The sequence below is a fragment of the Thunnus maccoyii genome, chromosome 17, assembly GCF_910596095.1.
Source record: "Thunnus maccoyii chromosome 17, fThuMac1.1, whole genome shotgun sequence".
Classification (NCBI taxonomy): domain Eukaryota; kingdom Metazoa; phylum Chordata; class Actinopteri; order Scombriformes; family Scombridae; genus Thunnus; species Thunnus maccoyii.
The window spans coordinates 12,600,443-12,626,226 of record NC_056549.1 but is presented as its reverse complement, the minus strand read 5'-3'; the positions used below and the strand labels follow the sequence as shown (position 1 = coordinate 12,626,226).

The 25,784-nt window shown below is 39.2% G+C and overlaps 1 protein-coding gene and 1 long non-coding RNA gene across 4 annotated transcripts in view; one reads left to right on the top strand and one right to left on the bottom strand.

The window, feature by feature from the left end:
- Window positions 1-1,946: 1,946 nt before the first annotated feature.
- On the bottom strand, window positions 1,947-9,599 carry LOC121882661. Its single transcript, XR_006092140.1, has 3 exons — window positions 9,560-9,599; window positions 4,437-4,564; window positions 1,947-2,757 (listed from the first exon to the last, which is right to left on the bottom strand). It is a non-coding gene; the product is annotated as an uncharacterized LOC121882661 (long non-coding RNA).
- A 1,576-nt stretch (window positions 9,600-11,175) lies between these two features.
- syndig1l (synapse differentiation inducing 1-like) overlaps window positions 11,176-25,784 on the top strand; it is a 37,281-nt gene continuing 22,672 nt past the window's right edge. The window contains exons 1-2 of one of the 3 annotated variants that reach the window (XM_042389630.1): window positions 11,176-11,203; window positions 18,730-19,392. In XM_042389630.1, the coding sequence (XP_042245564.1) occupies window positions 18,880-19,392 (513 nt within the window). In that variant the 5' untranslated portion in view covers window positions 11,176-11,203; window positions 18,730-18,879. Of the gene's footprint in view, window positions 11,204-12,301; window positions 12,727-18,547; window positions 18,611-18,729; window positions 19,393-25,784 lie in introns of those variants that run through there. The other 2 variants (XM_042389628.1, XM_042389629.1) reach the window with 2 other exon arrangements.

The window sequence follows — 25,784 nt, the reverse complement described above, 5'->3', positions numbered from 1 at the left end:
ACATCAGCCCAGAAAAATAATATCTAAAAGTTTGAATCGATGACTATTAGAATTTTCCACAGGGAGCTGCATTAAATATCAATTGTGCCCTTTGACTGGCATTTGGATGCGCTGCTCTACCCAGGATAGCCAGGACAGTATTCCCTGCTAATAGGGCAAAACTGACATGCTGTTCATTAGTGGGGCTGAGTAATCAAAGGTACACAGGCCCTCATTAAACAGTTGCCAATCACATATCCAGGATCTTCACACAAGCCAGAGACAGCCACAGGAGGCTTGGCTGAGCATGAGGGACGGTGAAATTAGGCCTGGTTTTCTGATAGGCACCCTTCTTTTATGATACCGGCTGAGAGATGCAAATATATATGGTTTGAGTTTAATTTTGCTTCTGTGCTGTTTCTTAATCCCTCAAGAGGCAGGTTTTCCTTCCCTCAAAAGAAGTTGAAAGCTAATATATATCAGTAATCTGTGGATGAAAGAGTCCTTACAAAGTAATAATAATAGAGGCACGATCTACCTAGCTGCGCAACTGTTTCTGCAATATACTTCCATTAAGATAATTAAATTTACAGTTTAATTAATTGCCAAGGAGCCTCTGCTGCTACATCATTATAATGCACACTAGAGCATTTTGCTGAGATTCCTTTTCAAACATCGATGGCTCAGTTTGTTGTTCAGTATTCACTGGCGGGTGGGTCGTGTTATTGTAAAACAGTCATTAGGAGTTATCTGTGGTCACACACAGCAGATATGCTCATGGCTAGGTGGCTAAAACAGTCAAGGCCAGGCACAGCATAACAAGCACAGGCAGGTGGTGGAATCACAGAATCAGACAGAGAGAGAGAGATGCTTAAAAGGACACCCAAAGGCTGGCAATGATGCAACAGAGATGGAGAGGGCCCTGATCAAAGAGGAGGATGAGCTGAGAGCAGTCATCAGTCCCAAAGAACCGTCGTAATATTTTACACTGGATCTGGTGTATGAATGCAAAATGAACGCAAAATACCATTCAGTGGTACTCATGCATACAGTTAAGTCTCCACGCAGGAGGAGATCTGAGGTGCTTTTAAATACATTATTATATATCTTTTTCAGAGGTGCATATGTGCCAACACATATATGCACGCATACACGTCAGGGAAAGCCTCGAGCCATGCCCGGAGCTTCATAGGTTCACCTAAAAGCCAACCCCACCCTATTTTTCCTCTTGTTTTCTATCAAGGGACTTCCTTTATGCCAACTGTTCATCTTCCTGAGCAAACATAATGGCCATGGTTTCAAATGACTGTCTACTTGGCACTAATCAGTCATAACACTATTAGCCCCATCCATCGACTGAAGAAATCTGTGATTACTTAATCCTTTTTTCTTAAAAAAAACTACTCATTATAACAAGTGAGTGAAAAATTACTATGCACAGTTGAACGTAGTGTAACACATGTTCACTTGGCTCTGACAAGTGACTTTGTGGTGAGGAATTAATCTCAGTCTGAGTCGGTCTGCAGTATATGGTTGAATTAACTCCTTTTTCTTGTTTTATACTTGCACCAGAATTCATTAATCTCAACAGTTCTGAAAAAAGACATCAAAATTTGAATAACCTACTTATACTGTGTTTGTGGCTAACATAGGAAGCTAGTGTTGAAGCACATTATTGAGTGTTAACCCTTTTTATATGAACAATAAAGATTAAATATGTTAATGTGTTATTTTACTCTGCAGACAGAACAATGAAGAGTTTTTTTTTCTTTCATTTTCAACAGCAATCTAATAGAACAAATTGATCCCTGGTAGAAAAATGAATTATTGCTGAATGATTTTTAAAGGCAGCAAGTGGGCAAAATGTCAGTCTCAACAAGGAACCAAGAAACTATTAAAATGAGAGGCTTGATGGATTCCCAGTGAAGCCTATTAGGAAAAGGCCAGCTGCTATAAACAGAACGGTGATTACAAGCATAAAAACAATTAATGTTTGACATGGGGGTGGGCAAAGAAAGCACATTTGAGGAGCGTTATTGAAGACTTGCCTCTAAATCAAACTGTGGCTGTGAATGTACATTAAAGACATAGCTGGAGTGGAGAGATATGTCTAGACACTGCCTGGCTTGACAGCCTCAGTGCTTTCTTCAATAATCTGGTATGACTGCTCTCTTCATATTCAGACAAAAACAAAATTTATGAAAGATCTTCAAAGTCCTTTTAGACCAGTGTGTGTTCAGCACCAAGGAGGGGTCCACTTCTGGCTTGATTATTTCCGGACCTTTTTTGTTCTCTGTTTTGTTTGGTGACGAGCACAAAGCTTTGTCTGAGAAGCGTACTGTGATCTGCTCTCATTCCAATTGCAAAATCCCATGAATGTGTAAACGAAGTTAGAAAAACCTCAAAAAATAATTGGGATTTTATTTGAAGCCCTGAAGAAAGGGCCTTACAATGAAACTGACTTGAAGTCAAAGGATTAAACAGCAATTAAAAAATACTCAACACTTTCTTTGTGCGCTGTGTTCAGAGTGATGACAATTGTGTGTTGATAGCAAGTAGGCAACAGTTCGGTCTCTCTTCAAGGCGTAAAATTGTCTCTTAGAGTGCACCAGTGTGTAGGCTCTATGCTGTATCGTTTAGTATATGTGACTGATGTTCTTACCTTCTGATCTTACTGTCAGCAGAGGGCTTAAAAGTATAAGAAGCCCACAAAAACACCTTTTTTGTTTACCTCGAGGTGGTTGTGTTTAGTATGCCGCATGCAAACCTCCAGCTTTTCTGAAATGGGCACATTGAACACACAAACAAAGGTTAGACTTTACCCACCTTGCAGCTATTATCACGAGACAACACTTTGGCCTGAGGCTCGTGAATACATTCTTGTAAAATTTCACATAACTTTTTCAGTATATTTTGTGTAACTCTTACCACAAAGAATTGTTCTTGATGCTTATATGTGCACAGTGCAAAATTAATATATCACATGAATGTAACACAGAGAGATTATTGCTGAATATTACTGTTGTTAGTTGCTCCACTATAGGGTCTCCTTTGTGTGTTGTGTGTTAAAGGAATAGTTTGGCATTTTGGAATGCTTCCTTGTCAAGAGTTAGATGAGATGAAGATCAATACTATTCTCATATCTATACAATAAATATGGAGCTAGAGTGAGCTTAGCTTAGCATAAAGAAATGGGGGAACCAGCTAGCTTGACTCTGTCATAAGGTAATTCCACCCACCGTATGTGCCTCTTATGTGCCTGACTATTTCTCGGTTGGGGGCAGTTGCTACGTGGTATTTACAGTGATTTATTGGTCACACGACAGATCAATGAAGTGTATCCCAGGGAACCAGCTTGACTCAGACAAGATAGCCAAAAATGTTGGGTGAATATAATATGATGTAGTAGTGGAGGTGGGTTGGATGTAGGCTACAAACCAACAGTGGACTTTGCCACAGGAGATCGCTGTTTGTTATATTTCCAATCATGAGTCAGGACAGTTTTTTAAAAATCAGAACTACGATCATCCCCTAACCTTAACCCCATGGTTATTATTGTAGCCATGATGACAAAGGTCACCTCACTTTAAGGAAGTAATAACTTTAACCGACACCACATGTTTCTCTAAACTTAACAAAGCAATCATGGTTTTTGTGCCTAAACCTAACCAGACCTTAACCATCACGTCATAGAACATCATTATTTTTTAACAGTGATTTGTAACAGTTTTGGAAAGTGCTCTTAGAAAAGCGCTTTTAGAAAATGCACCATTATGTCGTTTTGGAGAGCATGGTCAAACAACATATTTGGTCGTTTAATTTAGAGTTGAGACTTGTAATTATGTTATATTGGTACTGGTAGAAGATGTTGGTAGGCAGTAGGAGTAATTTGTTACCTTTGGACAGAGCCAGGCAAGCTGTTTCTCTACAGTTTCCAGTCTTTGTGCTAAGCTAAGCTAACCATCTGCTGGCTTCAGCTATATTTTTTGTAAAGATATGAGAGTGGTATTGATCTTCTGATCTAAGTCTTGACAAGAAGGGGAATTAATGTATTCCCCCAAAAATATCAAACACCTCTTTTAATGTACTTTTATGTATGTAGCTGAAGTATTATAAAAAGCTCTAGTACACTCTCTGTAACAAAGTACAGGGAATGGGAAACATTTTATATGTTTATTTCTCAAACACATCTGTAGTAAAAACATGAACTATTAACATTTTGAGAATTAGCTGTTTTGAGCAGTCTTTTCAGGGAAGTGAGAAACAAGATTGGAAAGAGAGGAGAATACATGCTGTGCATATATTTTGAGGAGTTTTGTCTGTTAGCAGGTCTACTCAAAAGGTTCTCTTCCAGACAGTTTCATGATAGGATAATTTATACTTTTTAACATGCCTAGCCAGAGGTTTAAGTTCTACTGGGCATCCCATCTAATTGCTAATGGCTAATGCAAATGTACCTTTATCTCTCTCATCTCCTCCCTTGCTTTTGCAGCTGTGGATCCAATCTTTGAATGAAGAACTGCCTCCAGCTGCATTTTGCAGATCCCTTTGTATTGTCGCCAATTTTCTGTCTCTTCTTGGCATTCTGTAATTTGCCAAGAAGTACAAGTTAATCCAAGCTAAATCTTTGTAAATACATTTTGAATAAAGAATACTTCCTTTTAAGGTTTTACTACACTACAAGGCTGATTTCCAGTTTGTGCCAAATATTTAATATAGAGATGGCTAAGTACATATCTAGCTAGCTGGCTACTATGAATCTAGCTTATTGTTTAGCATGTTATAGCACGTTTATATGTAGGCCTTGGACAGTCATACATATAAAACCAACTTAGAACATAGGGTTTACATACATGAGTAATGCATCCTTAATAAAATGTAATCCATACACTTGTTTTAATTGCAAAAAAGCCTTGATATGTGACCTATACCTCACAAATTGTCATAGAATCAAGGTTATAGCTTACAGTGCACTGACCCACACAATCTAAAGGGGGTGTGACTGAGCAAACTAGTGAGCAGTACTGTACTAAAATCAACGCAATGGAATAATGTCAGCTACAACAACTAATGTTTTTATGGGTGCTTTATTTTCCTAATGGTCAGCCTACATAAAGGATGCTTTCATTTCTATTATAATGGCCAGTTAACTCCATTGTAAAGGCATCTTATAGGGCACAATATCTCATGTTCTTCACTGGAAGGGCACTTCACCATGTTTTTTCTTTCACTGAGAGGGCACCCAATTCTGCACTTCTGTATGTTAGACTTAGGGGAACCCTAAATTGCTCTTTTTCCACTTTTTTTTCACTAGAAGGGCAGCCATACAGAACCTCCAGCTCACCCCATTACAACAACAACTCATAGGGCACTGCATTACATCTAGTGGGGGTTCTTTAAAGGGCACTATTACATTTTCTTCCACTGAAAGGGCACCCATGAGGGCACTTCATCCTGATTTACCCATAACTAAGACAGCGATTACAGAATTTTGGTATATTTTCTCCTTTGTGTGGGCACCTTAGAGGGCACTTTCATGTAATTATTTTGTCCTCGGGGGCACTAGGAGGGGCGATTGCTCCCCCCCAAGCCCAACAGTGCCTCTATTCAATACAAGCACCTTATGGTAAGAATGTATTATCAATTTTAAGATTCAGGAACGGATGGCAGATCTCACCAGTAATGCCAGCAGGAAAGTTCTGAGACTTAACTTGATTATGACAAATATAATACATCTATTTCGTAATCTTAAGTGATATGTGTCAACACAAATGTATGGATTTTACAGTGAAGAAATGACAAGCAGGAATACCATGCATACATATTAAACATACAATACATAGAATATGTATAATGTATGATGATATACAGCAGTGAGCAGCCAACATATGTAAACATCAAGATCACCTGTGTAGAAGTATAGGGCTTCTCAAAACTTTTTTTTCACATTGTTGCTCATTTGTATTCCCTGCTGCTTCTCTCTGTGAATGTCTGCTGAGAGGTAAGAGTGACTGTATATGTTGTAACTCTGAGCACGCCAGTGTAGATGAGCCCTGTACCTTCTAAACTCATTTAGGAAAAGGTCTCTAAAGGTGACAGATGAAACCATGAGGGAAAAGAAAGAAAAAGATGGGTGGCGAGAACAAGGGTTTATAAAGACAAGGTACCTCAGGTCTTAAAGAATTCTCTCCATGCACCTGCCATTATCCCAGTGTGCCTGTCTCCTGTCTCGAAACAGAACTGTGAGCCGCTGAGCCCAGGGATATTAATTTGCAGCCCTAATGTTCTGTGGCAAAGAAATTGGAGTCATCTCAACACAAACAAATTGGATCTTGCAGCTCATCTGCAATGCAAGGCATGCCTGCAGGTATGGCAGTGAGCTGAATGACCATCTCCAAAGAGCAGAGGAGGATATGGCTGAATTCTCTGATGTGCAAGTGGTCTAGTGGTCAAACTGGGTTCAAAATAAGAAGAGTGAATAAAGGGAGAAAAGCTGTGTATGATATCTATGACTGATAGGTTTCTGATGAGGTCTTAAGTGCAGATGGCCAGTGGATCTGAATCTTTTTGTCAGGTATGATTGCAGTGATATTGAGCTAAGGGGAAAAAAGAAGATAGTGGATGACAATATGAAAGAGAAATAACTGTGCAGACTAAGAACAGAGGGTGGTTTAGGAAAAATGTTGAAATAGCGGTGTGATCAGTGTTTCAGAACACTGAGGCTATTACACAGCCTGTCAGAGCCACCTCCCTTTGCGCTTGCCCTCTTTTCTCTCCCCCTGTTGTCCGTCTCCTAGTCATCCTCGGCAATGATCAGTGCAGTTACAAGACAGTATTTGATCCTCTCACTTTCTGGCTATTTTGTGACCTTTTTTTGCCTAGCTCTGCTGTGCACAGGTTCAAATGCCAAACTCACAATAAAATGTACATGAAAGGAAGGAGGTGTCAATAGCGAAAATCCCTCGCTGCAAACGGAGGAGCTTTTTCTTTAAAGATCAAAATGACAAGATTGTAGTCAGGACTCCACTTATGTGCTGTTAAGGAAGATTTAGATCCCAGATAATCATATGGGATTTCAGACCTGGTGCCTGACTACCTTTGAAGTTCACTCACTTAAATGAGCTACTTGAACTTTGCATTAACCCCACTGAAGCTGTCTTGAACTTTAAATAACAATCTTTATTAAACAGCAGGAACATAAACCATACCTAAAAAGAGTTATAATATGTATATCATAAACTATATATATATTTTACATGTGTATTAACATACATTTTCAACATATTAAGACGTATGCGTTCATATACATTGACTTTATCTTCATAACACTGCATTGATGACTGAAGTAGCTTTTTATAATCATATCACATTTCTAAATATAGAAATACAAGTAAAATTACACCAGTGAGGATGACACAACATTTATGGAAAAGAGTCCTTCAACACAGCCGTGAGTCAACAGCAGGAAACTGCTGCCCTCTTAGTTTTCATTTCCACACAATATTAATAGAATTCCCTGTCAGTCTAAATTGTTTCTGTGACATTTGTGGATTTTTGTTCTTTTCAACAGTTAATCATTGTGTCTTGCCTTATTTATAATATCTCACATTATATGCCTAGGAGGAAAAAGGTTTTCTTGATAAAAGTAAATGCAACGGTCAAAGTTAAAGTTTGGAAAATAATGCATTCTCTGTATATTTATTGAGACCTTAAAGAGGATCTCCACACTATTTATTTATTTATTTTGCAATGTACATATTATCACAGAGATTCTTGTTAGGATATTATCTTAAAACAGGTGATTTTTCCCACAATACACATATATTGTGTCCAACCTGCCCCCTCCCCCCAACTGTACAGAGCTCAACAAGATTCTTGACCAACAGTAATATTAACTTAACCACGATAAACAGCAGGGTTATGACTACGTACTGGCACTTTCCAAAGACACACACACAATAGGAAAGCCTCTTGTGGTAGAGCCGCTAGCCCAGTTACCAGGGCTGCCAACTCTCACGCATTGAGTATGAGACTCGTGCAATTGACATACATGCCTTTTCTCATGCTAACTTTTCGTTAGCAAGAGAAAAGGCAAACAGCAGTATTTTTTGAGCTTCAGATGTGCTGAGGTGCAGAGTGTAACAAGGTTAAAACAGCACTTTCCTCCCAGAGAACTCTGATTTCTCTGTCATGTATCGGCTTGCATTTGAGCATGTGCAGGATAAAAGACTGTAGACAGAAAGAAACAGCGGAGCAGCTGGATGAAAGCAGAGATCATAACATGAAGCAATGCAGCCTCGTATTTCCATAATTCCATCTAAAGTCTGACTAACACTGAAGCTAACACAAAGCCGCCTGTAGAAGTCTAAATAAGTTGGTTTCCAGCGCTGAAGATTTAAATATTTGTTAAATTTAGACACTTTCACATTGTGAGGAAAAGCCGTGCTCTGTTCACTGTGCTGCCAGTCTGCTCCAACACAAACTCTCACACCAAAAACACAAAACAAAAAGTCAGTAAGCAGCATCTTCTATCATTAACACAGTTCAAATCAGTGAGCCACTCTTTCAGAATAAGGTTGGGTTTAGTGGAGAAATCTGATTACTGACCTGCTGCATGTATACACAAGGATTTACAGTAACCAGGTTACTACTGTGAATGTAAACCAGTGGCCGCTGGTGACTCAAAAAATTGGGGAGGACAGGAGGAAAACCAACATGGAATCTTACAACAAACCGCATCAAACTATATCATTGTCCCCCTCCTGGTGAAATTGGAGGGGTGGGAGACAATTTTATATGCCAATAAAACAATTTGCTTTCAAAAACAAAAAACCTGAGTGGTGAAAAGGCTGCTGCTGTAAAGACATTTAGCATATACATAAGAAGAAGAAGTGCTAATTTTAGCCGTGGAGTGGTTCAGAATGTGTCATTTTACCAATAAAGTTAAATTCAAATTTATAGTATTGTTCTATTGTGACAACAGATTTATGTTCTCATCAAAAACAGACAGGATATCGCATGATTTACATGTGTTTCTTAGTATACAGAAATAATATAAAGTACCACAAAGCTTACAATCTGATACAGGCACAGATCAGTGCTGAATAATAAAAAGATTGAACACTAAAAACATTCATAGATCTAAAAGTGTAGCTTGACATCAGAAAGTATTAATGCATGTTTCAAATACATGACTTACACACTCTTATCTATATAAAAAATAGGCCTATAGTCTACAAAGCTGACATATTAACACTTCTTATTCAAGTTACCTTAAGCTTATTACTCAATATACGACTCAGCTTAAAAATGAACTGAAGAAAATGTCACAACAAGCAGCCAGACCTGCACATTCATTCACAAATCACACAACATCAACAGGTGACTGAATAACCACTCAATTAAAAACGGGATCAATTCCAAATGCATGAGTGAGTCCAGACAGCTCACTGTAACTTCAACAAGCAAACTACCTACAGCACATTATATGACCTCTGCTGCATTCTTGATAAGGAGATATCCATCAGAGATGAAATTAGTGACCAAAGAGACAGAGAGAGAGAGGCTGTATCTGACTCACGTTATCTGATGTCTTCTTCTTTCTATCATGGAGATTAAGTATCCATGTCATAATGATCATTTGTGGCTGTTGGTCATCTTGTTTGATAGTAAACAGAACTTTATGGCTGTTGGTTAATCAGTCTGATATCATCAGCATCAATGACAAACAAGCTAACTCACCTGGTTGTTTCTCCGGTTGCTTCTCTCTCCAGCCTCCCCGGTGGCGTCCTGCCGCTGCTGCGCTGCCCAGTGCAAATCCATTCTCCTGTTAGCTTGACAACAGTCCTTAACAGTCCTTCCATGGATGTATAAAGAGTCCTTCAGGCTGCTACAACAAGCTAACTATTGCGTTGGCTAACGCAAGGAGCTATCTACTGCTGCTACTCTGCCTTACAGAGGAGAGAATTGAAGATGAAATCTGAAAACTGTCATTGGACCAACATGATGTCAATATTGTATTCTGGTTGTTGATTGGTAAGAGAGGACAGCCTCCCTTGGAGCGTCATTTTACGTGTCTTGGCCAATCATAGATAAGCATGAAAAAAATGAAGTACATTAAATTGATGTAAGAGAGCCCACCCTGCGGAAGACAGCAGGCACCCGTCCTCCTCAAGCGGCAACCTCTGGGGCTGAAAAATGAAGCCAATGCGGAAGTGCCAAAAACTGCAGTTCCTTGAATGGCCACTTGAGGCTGGCTCCAAAAGCGAGTCAATCCCCATAGACCTCCATGTTAAAATGCCCAACTTTACAGCAGAAATAAACAGGTTTACAGCCTGGTACAAACAACGGTTTTGGTCTCTATAGCTATATTCCCCTTTCGTTACAACTGTACGGGAGTGAATTTTTTTATAAGTCACCCGTTTAAATTTTATTAAGCTGTAAAGTTATGCATAATGAAGGACATGGCTGCTTTGAGTGACAGGTCCGCCAGCTGCTAGGTGGCTTGTTTCAGCCATTCGGCCCGCCTCTTTGCCCATTTTTAATTGGCTGGGGGTTAGGTAGAGTCATGTACTGCCAAGATGGCGGCAGCCGGAGTGGCTCACTTTGAGCTTCAAAATCGCTCTTCAGAAACCAACGAGTGACGTCACGGTAACTACGACCATATTTTTATACAGTCTATGGTCCTCCTCTGCCCTCCACTCACCCTCATTTTCCCCCACTGCCCCCCACCAACGCTTCACACACGCTGCCCTCCTGCCCTGCAGGTGTCGCTCTTGAAGCATTTTAATCAGAATTTCAATAATGAAAAAAAAAAAGAAAGAAAAAATATTTTACAAATAATACTGAGACTTGGTAATGGTTTATTTCAACCAAATATTCTTTTTTATATTTTGATATCCCTCGTGCCTCTCAAAAAATAGAGGAGGAGCAACCTCCTCTGCCTCTATGCACCAGCCTCCACTGATGTAAACACACTGATTGATTAGGACATATGGCTAATGTTGAACTACACATTTAAAACCTGATCACATCTGGTTGGATTATAAATTGATTTTTATCTACACCATTAATTCTTCATTCAGATTGAGTGGCTGTGGTTTGTCAGAGATCCGCTAAACTGGTTCTGAGTCTGTATTAGGCTGATAATTTATTCAGATATTATTTCTGTTTGGATAGACCTGAATGACTGAAGTGGAGCGTGTCGGATGATGGGAGTGACTTGGTGAGGAGCACAGATCTCTCTTATCCTATGCTTTGAATAAAAATATGTGTAATATCTGAAGTGTATATCAAAAATGCTACCCAATAAACAAAGAAAAAGTCTTTCTGAAAAACGTGTTGGTTCATAAGGCCAGGGAGAAGTCAAGTGGGTCAATTTACTAGGAATAATGTTAATTTTATTATGAACATTTTATTATTCTCATTCTCATTTTTATTATTCTTATTCTCATCATCAAAGGTCAAAGTCAAAAATCAGCAGCCTTGCCAGCAACAACACAGGCACCTACACAGTGAATCTCTTAAAGGGGCATTAATGTGCTTCAAGTGACTGGAATAGGGTACAAGTGACAAGGATGTAGACCTACTCATAAACACTCAAACAAAAAAACAGCTAATCCTCATCTCACAGGACTGTACAATTGTGATTTCATCAGATTTGCTTGACAGTTGCCTAGCAACATCAGCAAACAACTCCAAAACTGTGAACAGATTTCGATTCAAATGTCTAATTGTGGCATGGAAGTATGTGACATCACCTTTATCCAACTGGGCCTCGCCCACTTCAAACCAGTGAGAAAATAAGGGTCTTTAAAATGGACTATATATTTTGACTCAGATCTATTTTGAAACTGAAGAAAGTTAAAGTGATTTGAGTGTGCCATCTCTGACATTATTGTAATCCACTTAAACTACTTGAATCACGAGGCTCGCCGCAGACATCACTGGTCCACTCACAGTATGGTAATGGCTGTTTAAGAAAGGTGCTTTAGTAGCCACTATATCGGCCCTGAAACACTTCAACATGCCAGATGATGCAGTTTAATGTCAACTATATGGTACTTGCTTACTTTACGATCACTTGCACAACATTAAATAATTCACAGACTTGGCACCAGGTAGACAAAGGGTACTCATATCCTAAGCTTTCAATAAATGATGTAAATATAGCCTATAATTGTCCTGTTTTTCATGATGCTGATGCTGTCTGTTGATCATTATAACCAGCAGCTCTAGGAGAAGATTAATCTCTTTCACACATTGAAGTACACTGAAAGTAAACGCATGCATTCATGGGTGGGGGGTGGACGCTGTTTTCTCGCTCTGCGCGCACTGCGAAGCCCCTTGGACTCCTCTCCTCCTCATCATCCTCCTCCTCATCCTCACCCTCCGCGTCTGTCTCTCTGAAACCTCCCCACACCAGGACTCATCTCCCCCTCTCACAAGAAGCTGTTTTAACTTTCCGAAAGGCGACAACATTTCAACCGACTTTCAAGGCAAACGGTTTATTGGGTAGAGAGACCTTCATTTTTACAGAGGAGAGAGATTACGATACTGTGACGGCGGTGGTAATGCCGAGCGGAAACCTGTTCGCCCGAAATGATTGGCTATTTCCACAAATGAGAAAGTCTGAGAAATGTATTTTTCTCTGGGCGACACCGTCAGCAACCCAGCCATAATGTACAGGCGGAAACAAGCGAGTGTTTGCATCCTCAAAACAATACTTGGATTGCCAAGAACTCAAAGGTAGGGAAATAATTTATCCAATAGAGGTAAAACTGCATTTTACCTGAGTCGTTTTGAATTGTTATGTTTGTTCACAGTTTAACAGCGCGTGTTTGCTCTGTTTTAAAGCTGCAAAACATTTGATAATTGTCACATACTGGCTACTAAATTACCATGTTTTTGTGGGGTGCTACAGTAATGTTGTAATGCCGTGATAAATAGAAATAAGTGTTAAAGTGTCGCATTGCAATGTGTCTGTGGTGATGGAGGAGGTGGAGGATGTTGTTGATAAAGAACTCTGCACACAGTTTCCACCTGCGACTGCTGGAGCATGAATCTCATCCCTTGTCTTTGTGTGTGTTATGACTGAGGTAGTCATCAAGTCGCTCTTTGGGCTCTGAAATTGTACCTTTTTCTGTGTGTAGAAAAGGCAAACCACTTGAGCAAAGAGTGCATTCAAGAATATTTTTACCCACTAAATAAATTTTTTTTTAAAAATAATATGAGGAAAGAGCATAAAAACTGGATTGGTTTAGCGTCTGCATTCAGGATATTATATTATCTCCTTTAATTTATCTTATAGGCATGAAATAAGTAATTGTTTAAAGTGATATCAAAGATAATTGTTTCATTAAAGATTAAGTAGCTCGGGCAAAATAAAGAGGCATGCAGCACAGACCTTATACCTCTTCTACCCTCTCTCCAAACAGAATAACAAGCACTTTCAGAAATGAATGCAAGAGACAAAACATAATCAAAATTCTGGTGTCTTGCCATCAGCTACCATAATCAATTGGCAATGAAGACAAGTTAGCCAGAGCCTGTCTCTCGCCACTCCAGCGGTGGTGTACATGGCTGCTATTGACAGCACCCTCCCACTGAATTATTCAAACACACATGGCTGGGATTTTCAATGGAGGATTTACACATCAAGGAACACTTTAAATCATCTGACGGAGGTGTGGAAAACACTAAGCCAAGTGATAAGAGTGCAGTGCTACACGAGAGGAGACAAGACTCCAGAGGAGTCCTGACTCCTGTGGAAGGTTCCTTGCTAAGGGTTTAATGTTTTATCAGCTCCACAGATAGACGTTTAGACAGAAGGGACAGACTATCAGTGGTGGCTGCTGACACAGGAATAGGATTCAGATTAATTTCAAGTGGATTATGACATTTTACACAGTCTGCTTTGATGATAATAGTTCATAAAAGGATCAGTCAATACAGTGTTAAGCCCATTACTCACTTCATCCTTTTCTGTTGCTTAATCTGTCAGTGGACTTTCATGTGCTGAGGCCAGGGGTAAGGTTCACTGACAAATGTGGTTTGGGATCTATTTGCATTTTCTGCTATGAGTCCTCATGCATTATCCCGACCTGTGATCATCAATAACTACCTGCTGTTACCTTATTATGCATATTATACGCCAGCCACTGCTCCCAAAATTAAATTACAGAAAGATGAAGTTGTTGTTGTCGAATCCAGTGAACAAATCTCCACATGTGGTATCCAGGAAAAGCTGTGAGAGACACAACCTGGATGGAATGGGTTGGTAAACATGGGCGACAGATAAGACACATTGGTATTCAGCTGCATCTCGCCACGCTGGCCTCGGGGCCTGGCTGATAATACCAGCTCTCAGCTTCAGGGTCAGAGGTCTGAGGTTGATTGGCAATGGGCTGACACAGGGAAATAGAGTGTGCTGACTGGAGTCTAATGGGGTTGAAGCACACAGACATATCAGCGTGGCTGGCATGTTAGCAATGCCATGCTCTCATTCTTACCCTCCCGCACCTGGATGCTTACAGGTTGTTCACTAATCTATTAGCCCCTTGTCTGACACCTCTGGGCTCTCTTACAAAGCAGCACTGCAGCACGGCACACAGGCCTGTACCGGTGCCATCTCTGTCTTACTGAATTGTTTTCCTCACCACAGCGTTGCTCTGCCTCATTCGCTTTCAGCCGTACCTCCCAGCTCTTTATACCTCCCAGCTGCTGCTGTCAACCAACATGCCCAAATGCACTCAGCCAAAGAATCACATATAAGTATGATCTCTCTCTTTCTTTCCCCTTTTTCTCCTTCTGTCTCTTTGTTACTCTCCCTTACTCCTCTAAACACATCCACCCACTCATACATGTATAGTTACTTGCAGCTGTTCATGCTTAAAACACAAACGCCCACAAACAAATGTGTACAAAAACACAGAACCATGGTTATTTCTATGACATTCATCACCACTGATTCTGAGGTGTCCTACATTGCTCAGCTTGCACTGAAATAGCTTATTCACACTTAAACTCCCATTTGCCAAAAAAAGCCTACTCTGCACTGCACAGCACAACACAGCTGCAATGTATTTGGGAGCATGTCAACACCAAAAAGATTTCTCAGTGTGTCCCCAAGAAATGACACGAAAAGTAATCCACTGTCAGCTTGTAGCATTATGTACAGAGTAGGAGTGTTACATTGGTAAAAGCAGAGAAGCACTTAGAAGGATACTTATTATGCCTATATGCATGATAGCCACTGTATCAGCTTCCTCAAACGATGTCGGAGTGAATTTCAGTTCATTAGCATTGATCTGTTTGCAATACCTGATGCATTAGTGTTTTTGAAAAACCTCAGGCTCTGACATTAAGAGAAACTCTGAAATCTTAAGCTTCTTTTAGCTTTTTGGAAGATTATCATCCTTTTTTGTGTTGTTAACCAATATCCCTTAAAACTTTAAAAGCAACTCAGCAGATTTCCTGCAAACCTACATCATCAAATCTAAGAAGTTGTAGAAGTTGCTTATCCTCTTACAGTCTGTCTCACATGATTATGGCAATCAAAGCGCTGCTTCAGTATTAATGCAGCAGTGATTTATTGATGTTAAAATGCTATTTGTAGCCCCTTTAATTACTTTAAGTGGATATCCTTTGAAAGTAAATTCTTTCTGACATTTTAAAAACTCAAGGACACAAGCATGTGTTATGTAAAAGTTGTCTTTGACACCAATTGGAACAAATACTGTAGAGAGCAGTACAAATTTGAAAAAAATAGATGTACATGTCCACATTTAAATCAGTTTTCAATAATCAGGATTATTCATTCACCCTCACTAGTGAGGTCACTGCTAATTTTCAGCTTCGAATGGTCACCCCTGGAGTTGGCAGAGGTGCAGTTTTTTGCTGAAGGACACTATGGGCGTGCCATGGGGCTTGAACCTGGGTCAGCAATTGTCCTGACCCAGGATAGCAGCAGTGTATAAACACATTGCAGTAGTATCTTAAACAGATAACAACCACAGCACAGCAGCTCATTTTTTGTTTTTCATGAGAATTTGATCATAATCAAAATACTCACAGTTTTACTGAAGAACTGCATGAGTCTATGATCCCCGGAGCTATACACGGACCAAAGGGTGAGCTGGTGTGTAACAACAATGTCAGCGTATTCAGACGGAGGATGTCCAAGAGGGAGGAACCATGAAAACTTTGTCGGCTGTCCGGTGCTTACTGAGCTTCAGGAAGCCTGGGAGCGCGGGGCTTGTATTTTATTCATGGGGCAGAAAACATAGAGTTATGCAAACAAAAAAATCTACATTGAGGTAAATGAGGGAAAGAAAGATTTAGAGAGACTCAAAAAACTGCAACCTAAATAGAGTAAGAAACGATATGTTTGTAAAAGAAAGATTAACACTGAGGTCTTTTATAGGACAGAGTATTAGTGCATAAATAAAAAGTTACAATACACTCTTAAGCCTCCTGTGGAAGGCCATGTATACTAGGGGTGGAGCCAAATCCGAATATGATAGCGCAAATAGTGGGTTTTTACGAATATTTATTTTGTACAAATATTTTAAATTGTTTTCAGGAAGAAAAAAAAACATGTCAAATAACGATGCGCAAGTCGGGACTTGTAGCGTAGCAAGGTTACATTGCTGTCTCCGTCTCTCTCCTCTGCTCCGCTCTGCTGTTCATCTCTGTATCATGGATGTATTTATAGCTGCAGGTCTGTATGGCTGGTGGAGCTGAGCTATGGCTGAGTGGCCAGCACGGTCGTCCGTGGTCTGGGAGACCCAGAGTGGGAACGCTCCTTTGCCAAATAGTTTATTGAAGAACATTTATTTTAACACTCTAATATCGTAAAATTAGAAGTGTTGTAAAAACAAAAACAGGATTGTTACACCTATTTCCACTTTTATTCAAATACAAATACAAATAAATGTACTGCCTCAACAAATACAGATACAAATACAAATACTGGGCTCTCTGTACATCCTTAATGTATACCGAATGTTTATTTGTTTCAAATAAATGCATGTCACAGAATGTAAAGGTTAAGCAAAAATAAATATTAATATTTTGTTTGCTGATTGTGAATTATGAGAGGTAAATACATGAGCCACTAGTGTGCAAGTTATTAAATGGTGAATCAGCAGGCTATTATCCATATCCCATTGCTGCAATGCCAATTTGATTCATGTGTAATCTTGTTTTCAATTGGAAATACCTTCTCTTTACACATTTGGAAATGCTGCAGTAAGCCAGCCATACACAATTGGGATCAGGACCCCAAGAATTAATCTGCTTTTGGCATTTCTACTTTAAAAGCAGATTAATCAGACAAAGGTTAAGGGTGACATCTGAGAAGCAGAGGATTCTGGGTTATTTTTGCAGAGTTGAAATAGCCAGGAAGGCAAGACGTGTATAATTTGATTTTGATACTTTTGATAGTTAAATGCAGAGTACATGCTTCATCTTACATTGACAGTTGAGGCCTATTAATCTGGTGGCGAGCGCTCGGTCTGTCCTCTGTGGTAGCAACACCCAAAGAAAATATTAGCACTCTACTGTATTGATGGCATCAGTATTATAAACATGTCGATCGATAACAGCTTACTGATGCAGCTTGTAAAAGCTGTAACCAGCCATATTTATGATGTTTGTATATTTATTATGTTTTGGAGGGGTACACAGGGCAGACTCAACATAATTTAAGGTGCAGTGTGTAGAATTTAGTGGCATCTAGCAGAACAGACTTGGCAGAAATGGAATATAATATTCATAAATATGTTTTAGTTAGTGTATAATCACCTGAAGATATTGTTATGTTTCCGTTAGCTTAGAATGAGCCCTTTAATATCTACATAGGGAGCGGGTCCTCTAACATGGAGCCCACCATGTTGCACCGCCATGTTTGTACAGTTGCCCAGAATGGACAAACCAAACACTAGCTCTAGAGAGGGCTTTTCGTGATTTTTGCAGCCACCATAGATTCTCCATACATGCTTGGAAGGTTGGGAGGGGAGCGGAAGAGGTATTCAGTTTATTGCAATCTGCAACCTCACAGCTAGATGCCACTAAATCACACACTGCACCTTTGATGTTTATTTGCAAAGATTTTTTAATCTCTTAATCTTTTTGAACTTTTATCATATATTTATATTGTAAAGAATATTTGCAACCGGTGTCAAACTAATTTAAGCATAAATGACAGCCATTGATTTACTCAGATGTGGACGATTACAGCCCTCTGAGTTTTATAGCATGTGTAGGAGGCCTCAGTTGATCCATTTCAGACAGTGAGGCTGATGCCACCTTGATGACATCTAATAAGACCCAAACAATGGAGCGATAACGATCACATTAAGGGCACAAAACACACACACACGCACACACACACACACACACATGGAGATGGTGAAGGATAATATGCTAAGCTGGATGGCAATGCTTTGATGTAGAGTAGTAACTGTTACTACTCTGGGATGTGTATATGCGTGTGTGCGTTACATTATGTGTCTGGAGCGAGGAAGCAAATTAAACTTAATTGAATCATCTGCAGGGTGCAGCTCTTGACAAGCGGGATGCCATAAAAGTTGTTGCTGCTGAGGGAATGACAGCTGAACTTTGATCTGATGTGAGAAAGTGTTTGGGAAGCTCTTACCTGATGGTAGATATCAAATAAAAATTTCCTTCTAGTTTTTAAACTGAACCTAAAAACTCTCCCTCTTTGCATTGCTTTTCTTTCCTCTGTAGATCTAAGAGTGCTGAATGCTGAATGCCATTACCATCTTCACTGACATCTGTACATTGAGGATCCTGTTTCACCAGTCACTCTTCCAATTCCTCGCTAGAGCTAAAAATCACTGAGAAGCTCCACCCGCTCACCTTTTGACCCCTGCTGCTATGGAGAATCTCAGTGAGCTCCAGAACCCGCTGTTGGACAAAAACAGTAAGCACATGGTCAACGGTTATGGGGGAGACTTCCCTAATAACCAGTACCAGGAGAACATTATTAATTACTTTGCCGGAGGCGGAGGTGGAGGTGAGGGCGGAGGAGGAGGTGGAAAGGTGAGTAATGGCAATGTTGTGAGTGGAGGAGGTTACAATACCAACGGAAAGATGAAGTCTCAGCAGCTTTTGGATGCCACCTCACTGCATCTGGCAGTGGAGGCCTTCTACAGGCCCAACTTCATCCTGTACAAGGAGGACAGCGGCAGCATCAAGGCTAAGGAATACAAAAGTGAGTGTTGCGAGACCACCTTCACAGAGAAGAAGGTGAAGGAAGCGTCGAACACAGCGGGGCCGGATGCGCCTGGCACGGAGGACCCCCAGGCGAAGCTGCTGGAGGATGGCGAACACATCAAGATCCAAACAGTTTCCTATGAGGTGGAGGAGGAAGAGTATGTGGAGTACGAGGTAAGAAAGAAAATGCATGTGTAGAATAAAGGAAGAAACTTGTGGCCTGAATGGATTTTTAATTGAGATCAGCTGCAGACAGCCAGATTTTGTGATATTTAGTCAGGCTGATATATCCATCTAACACAAGCCACCTGTAGTGTGTTTGTGTTAAACAAGAGAAAGAGGCAGCACGCTTGTATTCCTGTGGTGTGTGTACACTTGTATCGTCACACCAAAGGATTGGGCTCAATGCCTGGATCAGAGTGACATTTTACCAAACACAAATCCCGTTAGATCCACTGACCTTGGCCTCAATTCCCAACTAAAATACATTGTTAGATAATAATAAATCAGCCATGCCTGCCTCGCCCAGGGATATTAGGTGCTACAGCACTACAGCATTAACTACAGTATTTTCACTCTCAACCAGCACGGCCAATAGCACAAAGCCCTCCAAAGGATTTAGGGAATTGGACAGGCAGAATAGGGTGTTGAGTTTGACCAGTGTCCCGCAGGAGCTAATGGACTGAGAGCCACAGGCCCGCGAGTCCACTAGAATTAACCTGGATTCCTGTGATAAACATGTAGCTGCTGAAATGCAACGTGACACGGGTACACATAGCTAGGGGGCTCACTCTGCAGAAAGACAGTGCATTTCATATTGCGGATACAGAAATAGTCATGGGTGAAAAGAACTTCCTCAGCTCCACTCAGAAAAATTGAAGTTTTGTTAAAATCTTTTTCACTTGTAAACTAAGCTGCATTCAAAAGAAAACAAGAGTTAGACTGGAAGCTCCTCTTAGGTGTTCACAGGTTAAGTCATCACATTACCATATTGTTCATATTTCTCCACACGATTCCTGTTCCAAAATGAACAGGCACAAAAAAAAGCATCATCAGGCTTCACAGACAGTTTCAAGATGTAAAGAGAAAAATACACAGTGGGACTCATTATGTAGCCTCCCAGCAGTAGACCACTGATGCCACAAAGTGTGGTCTCTACCGCCCTGCCAACAGTCTGATACAATGTAAAGACCTGAGAGAAGAAATGCCATCCACTGACATGCACAGACTTGTTGGTGTTCTAACTGTTCAACATTTAACAAGACAGTACCATACAAGATGTACATGTATTTTGTAACCTGAGTCTGAGTCATTATTCATTTTTCCTTATTTACCAGTTCATCATGTATTTTGTTTTTGTTTTTTGTTTTTTACTCCTGAGGGGTTGAGGATGAAGTATAGTTTTCAGTAGTTCAGTAGTTTTCAGAAAAACCATCACCCCTGTGTGCAGACTCAGAGATGGATTTGTTTAGTTAACATACTGTATTTCACCATAATTGTTCCTATGAAATGTTTAAAATACATCTGTGCAGAATACTATATTTACCTCCCGAGAAACCTTCACTTGAAAAGTCAAGTGAGTTTTTTTTTTCCATATAGAGAAAAAGTGGTTTTCTAGTACAGTCTCAGTTCTGTACGGTTGTGTGGAGGAAGTTCTGCTTTTGAAGAAAAAGGTGGTTGTTGCACAGCAGTGATACTTCATGCTTTTGCTTTGATTATTAGGTACAGTATGACAGTAATTTGGGTTGGTGCAACATCATGATTCAGTGTCAGCTTGAGAGCAATGATACCCGAGATGGCGACATTTGCTAGTATTGTGTGTGTGGTGGTGACGAATCACAAATGTTAAAGATTGTATGTTGTTATCATTGCATGTACACTGCTGTTTTTGTCAAAATACTGTAGCAATATACAAAATAATTGGGAATTCTCTCAGAGATTTAAGCCCTGCTCCTTCTTCACAATCTACATCTCAACTGTGTAGACATTTTCTTGTCTGTTTCTCTTTATATGCAGCTCCTGCTCAGTGAGTTGTATTGATTTAATAAAAGAATCAGAAAGGTGTAATTGCTTTTGCCTGATTCAGCTCAACGGTATTGAGCAAGAGAAGACTTAGTGTCCCTAAAAATGATGTCTTTCACCAATCACGTTGCTCAACTGAATCTGCATCTTATATAATGTCTAATCCATAAGCATCATAATCCTGCGATGTGCAACAATATAGCTGTTGCAAATGCATATTATTGCATCCTATCTGAAAATCAGCACTTTGCAGTTAGATGAGAGAAAATAGTGAAAATAAATCTGATTATGTACGGTAGCTTTCCAGAAGCTCAGTAAACAACTAAAGCAAATATTTCCCTCACATGCTGATAGAGCAGCAAATATGTCAATTCAGTACAATATTACTAATCACATAACAATACCTGTGATACAAAGATGCTTTCTGTGATTGAAGAGATCAGTTAAGAACTGGAGGAAGACTCAGCTTGAGGAAGTGACATAAAAATTTTTAGTATTGTGGGAAATGCCACTGCTCACCAGGTGTTGCAGACAATATGGGAAATCGTGTAATTAACCGCAAATCCTCACCAATTCATAAAAAGGTCATTAACTCCAGACAGCACAAAATGTGCTCATTTTGGTTTCCCTTTAACTTGCAGTTATCAAAAGCAAGGTGTTTAAAGAACTCGTAATACAAAGAGAAAAGAGAGAAACTACTGCCATGGAATAAAGTTTTGTATTTTATTTTTAAGCAGCTTTATTAAATAAAGCACAAACTCTCGAATTATTGAAGTGTATGGATAAATATCAGGTAGCCTCTGAGGAGGATCAGTAAAGTGGGAAAGAAATTTCATTAGATAGATTTAAATTCAAATTTCTCTTGTTTTGATTTCCCCACCTTCAACCCAACTTCTAATGTACTATAATGGTTAATGATATTACTTGAAAAAATGTGCATTCCCATTGTGATTTAACCTCGCATTGTTTCTCCAAAACACATTTAGAGCTCAGGACTAGCTGTATATTCAAAATAAACAAACCAAAACATCCAATTATCAGTTCCTGTTAAGAGACAGCAAAATTGTGTCTACTAGATGTATTCTTGGTGTCAAGTGTCTTACATCACCGCAGCTGTTCCCTTTATTAGTTTTTCCTCTGATTTCCTTAAATCACAAGAGACTTACAATATCTGTATATTCTCAACCACCTTTAGCCTCTCACTTCCTCTTTTTTATTACCTTATTTTTATTCTCTTTGAGCAAAGTATTGGAAATACAATGGTGCTGTTAGTTAGCAGACATGTAGAAGCCCTGCTGAAGTGCCCTTAAAGAGAGCATTGAATTGCTCCCAGCTGCAAGGTCGCAGTTCTGCACTCTAATATCCATGTAGAAGATTAAAGAAAAGAGAATTTTGCCTTCAGAGGTCAACAAAGCACACACGAAAGCAGAGTTTGTCCATGATCGAGGCCTCTGTTGCTGGACAACCATGAAAATCACATCCGTCTCCTTATCAACTCCAACCCTAACAAGTGTACAGTAAGTACTGGAGGTTTGCCAAGATGACCTCCCTGTGTCTCCGGCTCCCTCCTGGTCTCTCTGCTCACTGGCAGGTGAATATTTGAAAAAGCATCCATGTTTTAACCAAATTACATAAGCCGGCTCTCGTCTCCACTGTGATCCATCATTTTAAATGCCAGCATAGCAGATCTGAAGTAAACCTGTGTTTAAATTTATGCTGCCAGACTTTTGCAAGCATGAAATAGTGATTTGATCAATATTCTCGGTGCTGGAAGTATTGTTGGCTAACAGGTATGAGCCATGGTCAAATCACCACTTTATTCTTGTTTAGTTGTCTGACAACAGAAGCCTAACCTAAACATGCTAGTGTGGAGATTTTCATAATATACAGTGTTTTCAGATTTATTACCACTTTGTGTGGCATTGGCCTGAAACTTGTGGAGGACCACAAGGGTCACGGAAATAGTAATAAAGCATTTCTATAATTAATGATTAATTGTACAATCAAAAACAGGAATAAATAAATTAGTTTACAAATCAATTAATTAATCTTTAAATAAATAGACTAGATTACAAAGTAATTCATTTTTTGATATTTTCATGGGCAATAAAAAGAGAAATTATAAAATGAATTTACAAATGAAGTAATTATCCATCAATAAATTGTTCAAATTACAAAGGGATTAACAAAAACAACTTTAAAATAGTCAATACATCAGTACATCATTTAAAAATACATTAATTAATTCCTATATAAATAATGGAATTTCAAAATCTATTTGAAAATGCAGTTTTAAAAAGAAAAATAAAGAAGTGAATTCGCAAACTGAACTGAATTAAGAATGTAGCTTTTAATTGTGCATTTATTTATTCATTTGCATTTCCATTTCCCCGCTGCTTTTCCTTTTCCTATTAGCTATTGGATTTGTTGAGTCATTTAGGCTTTCATGCTAAAACAAAGCAAATCAGTCTCCCTCAGAGGCCCCACCCCTGTAAGTGGCTCTTTTTATTGTCCATTAAAATATCAAATAATGAATTACTTTTATTCTATTTATTTATGGATTAATTCATTGATTTGTAAAAGTGTTGTTCCAGGAAATATAATGTGGTAGAACAAGACAGGCCAAGGTCTGGATATTAGTTTAAAACACTCATTCCTGCAAGTAATGGTGGCACACTCAGACTTCAGATCAAAATGATGTGGTTGAACCAGCAAGAACTGGCTTACCTTGTTCTTAACCTGGCTCCAGTGCAGTTTTTTCGGTGTCATGAAGACATGTTTGTTGTTAGCTCACTTTAAAGTGACAATCCTTACAATTTCACTTCTGGTTGATTTTGCGACACCTGTGGTTATTAGTAGTAATGCTAAGTCCCAAAGTTCTGTTTGAAATGACATTTTTATTGATGAGTCTGACTCTGTCAGAAATACAACAGAAGAAGATGACTACTTGATGGCAACTTGTGTTCTTTATACTGTAAATAGCTGTAGGTATAGTTTTTCCAACCCAAATATGTTCCAGCTTCTGACCAGCAGTTCAACTCTTTGGGATTAAATCATTATGTAATTATGTAATATAGTCACATGTGCACAAATTACATTCAATATGCACAAGCGTCAGCTCTTGTCTTTCAAATTCTTTCCAGTACGTGCATGAAACGTTTACTGAGTCCCTTGTGCATGTGCACATCATTTGAATCCAGCGTGGCATTTGCAGACTCCACCACTGACAATCCAAACTACTATATAGAGACGTTAACTAATGTGTGTAAATACATGTAATGGCTATTGCAGAATAAATGTAAGGATTATAACATTAAGGACAGTGCTCCTCAGCTGTGGTGTCCCTGGATATCTTGGTCCATTAAAACTTTCATGTATTTTCACCTGGATAAAAAATAACACTTGATCTAGGGATAAGACCCACCATTTCTATTTGTCTGCCATCTGTTACACCATCTCCAGTGCATGAAATTTGCATTTATCAGTACATTTCATATGCAAATAATTTGAACATGTGGTAGTCTTGCCCCTGTGCAACATTTCAATAAAAATGGCTTCCTCTCAGCTTTTCTGATTTTATGCTCATTTCCAGCACGGGAGCATTAAAATCACGGCCGTGGGTGTGAAATCAATAGAGAGATCAGTTTTAAAATAAATATATTTCCAACTGCCCGCTGCCTCACCTCTGCAGCATTTTAGATCAAACCAGGTTTGATTGGAAGGGGACATGAGCGCTTATGCCTTCATTAAATCTAAAATGTAGTCATGCTCCAGTTCAGTGCACATATATTGTTCCTTTTCTGAAGGGTCCAGCACTCAATATGAGCCTGTGTCATATATTCTAGTGAAATCTTTCAGAGACATCCCATTTCTCATTTAGCAGTAAATGACAAACCGATCTCTTGGATCATTTCAATTCAGCAGTAAGCGAGTCTGTCCAATGGATTTTGAAAGCTGGCTCCCCTCTGTTAACAGGGGATATTTGTCCCATGGTTTGGTGTGTCTATCTGAGATACAGAAATCGTCAGCTGCACTCTGTGACTCTGGAAACGTAATGGAAATGATGACATGTCAGAAGATATCACTTTATTGCTGAATAAATGCTGTAAAAAGAAGAAATAAGTCCTTTACTGTCGTGTCTGGATCACATAAATCAGTATCATGTGAGATCATCAAAACAAACTCAGACATCTAATCAAACTAAAGCACAAGCATCAAACAAGCACAAATACCTTTAATTGAAGATTAGGTAAGCGCTCTTTAATCAATTCTGTCACTCTTCTCAAAAACAGAAAAAAACTTAATTAAAATGAATAATTAGATTATTTTTTTGTCAGAGGAATCTCAACATTACACTTGCGCTCATACTGCTAACCTACTCTTACATATTCAGTCATGTATGAAATGTCAAAGATTTTCCACAGGCAGCCTTAGTGAAACTCCAGCCAAAATTACATATTATTCTCTAAATTTTAATTTCAGCTGCTTTAAAAAAAAAAATGAAATGAAATGATGTAAAGGATCTTAAAATTCTACTATCCTCC